Source organism: Penaeus chinensis, chromosome 27 (genome assembly GCF_019202785.1).
Source record: "Penaeus chinensis breed Huanghai No. 1 chromosome 27, ASM1920278v2, whole genome shotgun sequence".
Classification (NCBI taxonomy): Eukaryota; Metazoa; Arthropoda; class Malacostraca; order Decapoda; family Penaeidae; genus Penaeus; species Penaeus chinensis.
In genome coordinates this window covers 18,794,723-18,804,722 of record NC_061845.1, presented here as the reverse complement: position 1 = coordinate 18,804,722, position 10,000 = coordinate 18,794,723, and the positions used below count along the sequence as shown (strand labels likewise).

Sequence of the window (10,000 nt, the reverse complement as noted above, 5' to 3'; positions counted from 1 at the left end):
AAATGCACCTACATTCTTTGTTACCATTCTTTATATTTCCTTACCATAATAATTCATGAATACCATGATGATCACTGAGCTTATCTCGAAATTCTCTCTCACTCCCATCTCTCTCCTATTCCAATCTCATTTCCCCTTCTCGTCCAGTGTCACCTAACCCCCTCTCGTTTCTCTCATTCGTTCCCTAATCTTTTCCACAGCATTGCCGCCCTTCGGGAGACCCGGATGCTGCCCCGCTGTCCGTCCGGAGTGCCCGACCACCCGCGTCGGTCCTCCAGAGACCTGCTCCCACGACCACGCCTGCACCAGGAGCCCCACAGACAAATGCTGCTTCGACCGATGCCTGGGGCGCCATGTTTGCAAACCTGCGCAGCCGTGTTATACTTTCTAGGATACCTGAAGGTCTGGTTGTATTTGTAGCTAAAAAATATTGAGGAAACATTGTTCAGAAATAAAGCTTTCGATTAAGTAAATGACTGTTGCTAGTATTTCCTTAATGTCAGTTTATTATACCTACCTCCATTCATATAAATATATATCTATACATTTATATCTATAAATATCATCATTTAATCATCGGCAAACTCTGACGGGGGCGCATAGCCGTATCCACGCTTCATTTCCACCTACGAGGATCCCTCATTGTGAGCCGCAAGGCAGGGGCTCGGCCCATCTCTAGCTCTTCATGGCAGGCTTGATCGATCTGCCGAAGCCACGACTTCCTAGGTCGTCCCACAGGCCTCTTCCACCCAGGGTTGTCTCGAACAGAGACAACCTAGTGGGCAGGATCATCCTGTAGGAAACGAGCTAGGTGGCCGTATAGATTGTGCAAGTAACAGGTCCTGTACCAGAGTCATGATGTAACTGTTGGTTGGACATATGGTCCCACCAATTGTACTCCATGATCCGGCACAAGGGCCTATTACAAAAGACATCAAGACGAGATTCCAAGGCTCAAAATAGCGTTCATATTTTACAACCGTATAATAAAACTGGCAGTATCAGGGCCATGAAGACACATAGCTTCGTTCTTCTGCACAGGTACCAGCTTCTCCAAATGGTCTTCTCGAGAGATTTCATGACCATGCTGCCAGGCTAATCCATCTACTGACTTCCTGGTTTGACAATCATGAACTGACTACCAAGGTATATAAAGCTCTCTGTGACCTCAATGTCCTTACCGTAAGCATGTACTAACTGAACAGGATCTCCTAATAGGCCCCCAAATTCCTGGATCTTGGTCTTGGTCCAGAAGCCCTCTAGCCTCAGGGATTTTGCCTAATTGCTAAATGCATCAAGAGCCACCACTAGGGTTTCCATAAACTCAGATAGAATAGCAACATCGTCAACAAAGTCAAGGTCGGTAACCTTGATATTGCCCAGAGTTGCTCCACAGTGACTTTGGACAATAGCTCTACCCAATATCCAGTCCATGCAAGTGTTGAAGTGTAAGTGCAAGAACTCAGCCTTGCCTCACTCCTGAACTAACAGGGAAGAAGCTCGACAGGCCCCCACCACACTTTACAGTACTTTCAATACCAGTATACAGGCTTGCTATTAATCCAATATCCTTATTGGAATTCCTCCTAGTCTCAGGATCTCCCAAAATGATTCGTGATGCACAATATCGAACACCTTGAGGTTGATGTAAGCTGCAAACAGCCAACGCCCGAAGTGGACTCGGAGAGTAGCCACAACTAATCTATGATCCGTTCCACAAAACTCGGTGCTCCTATATACCCTTGTAGTTCTGGAGGATCCTCCAGCAAGTGCCTGTATTGCTGTACCAGGTCCCACAATGCGGGTCAGAGTGCTGATACCAAGAACCAGAAATCCTTAATTTATGGGACCTAGCAAAGTCCTAGAAAAAGAGGTTATTCTCGCTGCCAGCATCAGCTCCTGAGCCATGAGGATCGACAGACATCTCATAACAAGCTCGATCGCAGCCAGATACCACACTGAATTCACCCATAAGAATGCAAATATCTCGCCAAGGACAGCTGTCTGTCACAGATGCAAGTTTGACGTAAAACATTTCTTTCACATCAGTAGTCCTACTGATGTACACGGTAATAAGAGAGCATGAAGCTAAATGTAAGTTTAAGTCTCAATACCAATATATGTTCATCGACCGGAATGACCTCTACCACCGAGGGCTGAAATCTGCTGGAGATGGCTATGGCTACTCCCTGGAGATGGTGACAGTCACAGCAGCCTGACCAGTAATAGGTGTAGCCACCAACACTAGTCATGCCGCTGCCAGGTTTTCTCACCTATGAGAGAGCAGCCAGTCCAACTCTGTTGCTTCAGCTCCCTTGACAGTAGTGGCAACCGATCGTCCTGTCGCAAAGAGCGGACGTTCCAAGCCCCTACCTTGACAGCACATTTAATGTTTAACCTCGGGCAGTCACTCCGGGTGGACGTCACCTCTGCCACCCCCCACAGACGTTGCCCCATATAGCGAGGGCTGGCTAGCTGCAGGTCCCATAATCCACCTGTGGAGGCCCCACAAGCCTCACGCCGGGTTAGCGACCGCCAGGACGCAGACGGGACAGGTAACCCAAATTCCCAGACCGAGTCCCAGCAGTCTGCAAGGCCCACCTACCCATTAACCCTAGGGTGCAAGGGGGCATTTAGTACAAAGCCTGGAAGTGTCCATACGCTGGTGGGCCATGACTCCGGACCTTTAGGGCCTCCTGCTGCTCCAAGAGCCTCCACAGTTCAGCCTAGGATCACAAGATACCTATTTTTCATGGGTGGCCACGAGGAGGCACTTGCAGGGGACACATGCACAACTGCTCCTTTTTCGCATCAGACTAGCCAGCGGTAGCATCTGCAAGCGAGAGAGCATGCAAAAGCACTATTTAGGCTACCACACCATAGCTTCACATCACCCTGACAATGAAACACCCACCAGTGTGTGTGTATGTGTGTGTGTGTGTGTGTGTGTGTGTATATATATATATATATATATATATATATATATATATATATATTTATATATATATATCTATATATATCTATATATATCTTTATAAATATACATATATATATAAATATACATATACATATACATATATATACATATACATATATATAAATATAAATATAAATATAAATATAAATATACATATACATATACATATACATATACATATACATATACATATACATATACATATACATATACATATACATATACATATACATATACATATACATATACATATACATATACATATACATATATATACATATACATATACATATACATATACATATACATATATATATATATATATATATATATATACATATACATATACATATACATATACATATACATATACATATACATATATATATATATATACATATACATATACATATACATATACATATACATATACATATACATATACATATACATATACATATACATATACATATACATATATATATATATAAATAATATATATTATACATATTATATATATTATATACATATTATATATATACTATATATATATATATAATATATATACACATATATATGTATTTATATATATGTTTATATATGTTTGTACATATATGTATGTATGTATATATATAATATATCATATAGTGTGTGTGTGTGTGTGTGTGTGTGTGTGTGTGTGTGTGTGTGTGTGTGTGTGTGTGTGTGTGTGTGTGTGTGTGTGTGTGTGTGTGTGTGTAACATCTTACCCTTAGTTGTCACTCCATAACCCTCAGCTACAAATACAAATGATGATGTTGATGATAATGATGGTTGTGTGTCTGGCAGATCACGAGTTATAAATCAGAACTTCTATTTTGATTTTTTATTCCTATTCAACGTTACATCATCTGTTTTTTTCCTCCACCCAGTCTCCTCTTTATTGTCATACAGGGAGAGTTCCCATAACGCTAGTGGTTCAGGGCAATTAATGCTTCCTTTTGCTTTTTCTTATGCTAAAGTTGTGCATATCTTTCTTTATTGGCAGTCTGTGTGTGTGTGTATGTGTGTGAAAAGTTTACATTATCCCAATCTGACAGATACTCATATGTTTTTACAATTCAGCAAATAAGGTTTGTCAGAACTTAGCATTGAATTTTGACATCCATTCATCAGTACAGCTGCTGCATAAAATTGTAAAACCATTATTAATTCATTCATAGATAGAGGTAACGTTATGTTCAGATAGTTTTATTGGCAAACTATCTTAACAAGTGAATTACTGAATCATATTTTCCTGATTAAGGTAATGTATAATGGTAACACATCTGTTGCACACTTGCTTTTCCTTAAACAACAGTTGCCAAAAAAACAATCATAGTAGACCCACATCACATGAGGTGACATGTAACATTAAAGTTAAATGTAGTGTGGTGTTTAATATGTGATAATTTGTAATACAGAGCTCTTACCTTTTTTGTTTTTCCAGTTTCAACTTTTCGTATTTTTGTTATAAATATTTATTTAGGTTTTGTATTATAAATGATGTCATAATATATTACTGTCTCTTCTTTCTGTTTTGAATATGTTCTTGAAAATTCTGTATCATGCATTTTATGGATACAAGTTAAGTACTGAATAAATTGCATTAAACTTTATATGTATCCATATACACACTTTCTTGAACAGCCACATTTTTATAAAAAAAAAAAAAATCTTTTATTTAGGAAACCGTATTCCTTCTCATCTAAATATACCCAAATTTAGTGGTTGTGAAATTTACAGCATGGCATTCTGGCTTAAAAAACAACTTTGATTCTTGACTACATTTAAAATCAATGAATGTTTGATGGGAAACAAGGGAATGAAGCCTATCTGTGACTTTCATAATTTAATGTGTCTTATTCCTTTCATTATCCATACTTCCAAGAGAATATGATACTGAAACCAGTGTTTATAATAATGTTAATGTAGGAATTTTTGTTGTCAATTTTTAGGGTATTATATGATAGCAAATTTTCATTAGCCTTTATTTGTAGATCTTACACAAAGTGTATGAGGCTGTGGTTGGTAAACACTGAAACAACTAAGAAACCATGTGAGCAGTTGTATATTTATAAAATAATGTATTTAAAGTATGTGTAAAGAATAGCACATCACCCTGGTTCCTAGTCATCACTGTGATTATTGCCTGTAACAATAAATAATGTCGCCCTAGGATAATTACAGATAAGATCAAATCTTTGAGAAAAAAAAAAACACTATCTAATTATAACAAACATGATTGAAGCTCTCTTATATAAACAAAGCACATACAAATTTTGCAGAAAAATTGTCATGTAACTGAGAGAAGCGCTAGTCTGAAGCGATTTTTGTACACTAAGACGAGCACTAGATTTCAGTTATTGATAGAGCAAAGAAGGCAAACATCTTTACCCACTTTGTGAAGTTTCATATGGATTTACATGATGAAAAGATGTTTTTTTTACAGAATAGTGTTGGAATACACCACTGGCAATATACACATCACAAACCATTGAGGGAAGATCAGTGATTTTTATTCATTTTACATACAGTATTAGCATGAAAATAAAGCAAGGTCTTTGTGATAAACTATTCTTGATATATTTACAACAAAAACTCTGCTTAAGAAGAAGCAGCTTTCTTGCTGGAGATGGCTTTGCTACAGCAGTTAGGACTAGATTCCATGATTACACTACAACAAGAGGCAGAGACCCGCATTCTTGAACATCGCATTAAATCAGCCTTCCAGTCATCATCTCATGTCACTTCATTTCAAATTTCTGACTGGCCAGTGTTGTTTAAGCCTGTGCCTGAGAGACAGATCATGAGACATTCTAGAATATGGGTCAGAGGGTTTGACAGATCACTGGAAGAACAACAAACTGAGGAGGAGGCACTATTGGCGGCAGTGTTTGGGGTAAATTGAATATCAAAGGGTCGTGTGAACAATGATCCTCGAATGTCAAGTTACAGGCAAAGTACCAGTTGACAGTTGGAAAGATAGAATGAGCCGAAGAAGTCAATGAAGGCCCAAGTCATTATTGTCAATGTGTCAGACTGCTGGTAAGAAACCTAGCATTTGCATATTTTCCTGGTCTTTGTCCTGCTCCTCCTCTGTAGCACCTGCAGACAGTAGTGTCTTTTGTCCGCCATGTAAACCACACTGTCTAGTAGCTGTGACGAGCATTCAGAGTATTAACAACATTTCCATGGGAAAAGCTGAAAAGGCCATACGAGTGCCAGTCACAGGCCACAGACACTATTTGTGCAGAGCAAAGTCCTTAACAGTATCAATAATTGATGGACTTTTTTTCTCATTGATTAATAAGTCTGACCCGAAATTTTACAAATTTACTCTATGTATCACCAGGATACATACTGTTTATATAGTACTTTATATACTTTTTGTCATCACTTGAAACTTTAAATCTTGGGTCCATATTTCCTGTAGTAGTCAACCTTCAGATGACAGAGGATGGTCCACCATTCAAAATAATTTAAAAATTACATGTCCTCTAGTTTGACTTCACCCCCCACCTTTGATTAACAGAACAGAGGGTTTCGTGACAGCTGGTTTACCCTCCCGAGGTTGATTGCTTGCGAGGTTTACCCCCCCGAGATCATTGGTGCACGCAATTTACAAGTCGGACTCGCCATAGAGAGAGGTGGAGAAGGACATGTAGTCGAGGGCCTCTGGAGGAGCATCAGGACCAGAGTAAGGCTGCATGCGCTGGATACAGTACTCAGCCTGGTCTGGAGGAAGCTCACGCTGCAGCTCTTCAGGAAGGATGTATGGCTGAGGAAGAGAAAAAAGAGAGACTATTTGGTGGATTGTCATAACAAGAGATAATGTTAAGAAAACAAAAAGTAAAGAAACTAAGAGCAATCTTATGTATTGTTTACATGATTGATCATTTCATTCACAAACACTGAAAAAAAAGAAAAAGAAAAAAAATAGAATTAAATGATGCAATAATTTCCAATTTATATGATATCAGAACACCATGTCTCTGAAAACTCACCTTGTCACCAGCCAAGATCCTGAAGGAGTCAATAACCTGTTCAGCAGTGTCAGAGTCCACATTCTCACGGGTCATGAAGTCCAGGAAGGCATCAAACTGAATGAATCCTGTGCTGTTAGGATCAACGATGCTTACAATGCGCTGGAAGTCAATCTCGCCCTGGCGGTCCTTGCCAATGGAGTATCCCAGAGATATCAAGCATGATTTGAACTCATCTGGAGCAAGGCGGCCACCCCTGAAAATAACATTTTAGACTCCATGAAAGAGTGATGGTTGATGTAGTCCCACTAAATAATGTAAATTTTATTTAATTACTGTAGAGAAAGTAGGTATTTCTTTTTCTTTTTATGCATCAAATTACAGCATAGTAAAGGGAATTGTTTTTCCTTTATGGGTCCATATTTTTTTTTCTAGTTCTATTTCCTTTCAAATGAATAACAAATAACAAATTAAAGCAAGATCAAGAAAGAGAGGTACACTATATATGAGAGGAAAACTAAAGGTCTTCAGAAGTGCTTTACCTGTTCTTGTCGAAGTGATTGAAGGATGAACGGAACTCTGTGAGCTGCTCTTGGCTGATACCCTTGGAATCCCTGGTGAGGATCTGGTTCTCCACCTCGTTGATAGTGCGGTTGATGGAGGTCAGGAGTTGCTCCCATCCCACACGGAGGGTCTCCATTGTGTACTGGGTATACCTGATTGTTAAAAGAAATACCATTAGACTCTGCACAGATCCAACTTACAAATCACAGCAAATGTTCACATAGCAAAAACTATTTTGCTATGTAGAAATACAATAATAAAGATAAAAATAAGGCCATTGCATAAAATAGAAAATTCCCCATAATATACATGTTTTTAAAATGAACTCTAGAATGTGATTTTGTTTTACCTGTTTTCGAAGATCATGGACTCTTGCACAGCCTGGTGAATCTTCTCCATCTCATCCATGATGGCCTTGTTTCCGATGACAGCTGCTTCATAGTCCTTCAGACGGTTAAGCTGATCCTCAAGGACAGATCCCTTTGGAAAATATATATTGTTTAAATTTCTAAATAAATAAAAATACAATAAAACATATTCATATTTCAGTTTACATGGTAAAGAAGATGTATTATGAGAAAGATATATGCCATAGGGAGTATGATGAAACACAGTATATTGAACAAGTACTCCTCATCTTCTTCCTGCCGATTAAATCCCATACTTACATGCATGCCCATGCCAATGGCAGCAACAGCATCCATCTGCTTCTCAATCCAGGGACCAACGCCATTAGCCTTCTCAGCGAACTGGCGACGCAGCGACTCATTGTCTAAGGAACTTGGTTAAAGAAAATGCAAACAGAGATAGAAGGATTTGTCATGAAATGTAATTTTTCCCTTTATTACCTACTTCTCTGGTGAGTGCTAATGTTTAGCATTCTTACCAAAGCAAAAAAGTATTACTAGTAAATGTCAAAATTGCAAAGTACTTTGGAGGGCTGCACCTCAATGACTGCAGTCAGGGCTAAAAGCAACCAACTGTTTAGTGAACACTACACTCAGCAAGCTCTACAGCGCATAGCATGGGATACCTGCCACCTGGTGTATGGGCTCAGCGCATCATGGCAAGTATATCTGTCACCTGGCATGAATGGGTTGAATTTGATTTTAATCATTCCAACAAACTATTTTTCTGAAAGTGGTAAGCAGTGACTCTTACAGAAGTTTACCCAAACACTATGACAACAAAAAGTATAAAAACTGAAACAAAGCACATCTATAAAAGTATGAAATTCAATCAAAAGGATACTCTGCTGTTTCTGGAGTTCAGCCTGGAGTGTGTTGTCACGAGCAGGCACCAATTTCTTGACCTCCCCCCACTTGCTGGAGATGACCTGCAATAAAACTCCATTTTAGTTATCTGAATTTATGATGACAGCAAATACAAGCAAAATGGGTAGCACAACAGTGAGAACTACAAATGATATTCCCATCACTTTAAACATACTTGATATAATCATAAAACATATACTTTATCAAGAACATACAAAAATGTATTGCCTTTTTCACACATTTTAAACTTAACTCTTATCTTGTGAAAATGTTTTCCATGCAAAATTGCAGTTGTGCAGTGATTTGTCTTACATCAAGGACACCTTGTGCAACAAAAAATAACTGTGCAAAGCAATATGCCAATGTTTCATTTTCTAAAATATTTGGAAATGTACAACTATTTCATTATTAATATTTTTTTCTATATATTTATCCAAAGATATTAGGTTTGAAATCTGTGATTTTTAGTACAAATGACAAGCTGTCAGCATAAACACAAAAGCTGTTTCAGGTTTGTTCCTCTAAACAAGACAGTTTTCCTATATACTATCCAGTATTCTGCAGTGATGTTGTCAATATGCTGACACATCATTTTTAATAAAAATCATGTTTCTATATTATGCTATCCCATACTTACATATATTTAATAAAAATATTTTATTCATCATCTATATATCATTACTCTGCTTGTCCAGTGATGCAGATGAACAAAATACTGCAAAATCTTTTAATTGAAGAGCATATTCCCTATATTTGCATATACAAAAAATGTTTCTCACTAACATGATCGTAGAATAAAGGAAAATCTATTCAGCAGAAAACAAATTTGAAACAAAATACTCTGTGGAAATTTACACCTATCTGCTCTTAAATCATATAATAAATGACAAGACTCCTAGATACATAAAAGTGCATATATGCATATATGCACACACACACACACACACATTCAAATCTCCAGCTAAAGTCCTCTATTTATTCATAAAAAGTATTCATGGTAATATGAAAGAAACTACATCATCATCATCTCATAATATACCAACAAATCCTTACATTTCTCTGCAACTTTTGGTGTGAATCTTTGTCAACTAATTAAAATAACAATAACAATAATGAAAATAATAGTACTTAAAGTAAAGCTACTAACTTTGGTATAGGAACAGTTGTTTCTTTCAAGCACT

General features: G+C 37.8%; 2 protein-coding genes across 4 annotated transcripts in view; one reads left to right on the top strand and one right to left on the bottom strand.

The window, feature by feature from the left end:
• LOC125039681 overlaps positions 1-544 on the top strand; it is a 2,287-nt gene extending 1,743 nt beyond the window's left edge. Inside the window, exon 4 of the mRNA XM_047633875.1 lies at positions 201-544. Within this exon, the coding sequence (XP_047489831.1) occupies positions 201-391 (191 nt within the window). The 3' untranslated portion in view covers positions 392-544. The remainder of the gene's footprint in view (positions 1-200) is intronic.
• Positions 545-4,970: 4,426 nt separating this feature from the next.
• LOC125039553 (alpha-actinin, sarcomeric-like) overlaps positions 4,971-10,000 on the bottom strand; it is a 95,220-nt gene continuing 90,190 nt past the window's right edge. For all 3 annotated transcript variants that reach the window (XM_047633624.1, XM_047633625.1, XM_047633626.1), the window contains exons 12-17: positions 8,797-8,881; positions 8,214-8,317; positions 7,895-8,025; positions 7,524-7,697; positions 7,003-7,237; positions 4,971-6,776 (exon numbers count right to left, since the gene is read on the bottom strand). In XM_047633624.1, the coding sequence (XP_047489580.1) occupies positions 6,618-6,776; positions 7,003-7,237; positions 7,524-7,697; positions 7,895-8,025; positions 8,214-8,317; positions 8,797-8,881 (888 nt within the window). In that variant the 3' untranslated portion in view covers positions 4,971-6,617. The remainder of the gene's footprint in view (positions 6,777-7,002; positions 7,238-7,523; positions 7,698-7,894; positions 8,026-8,213; positions 8,318-8,796; positions 8,882-10,000) is intronic.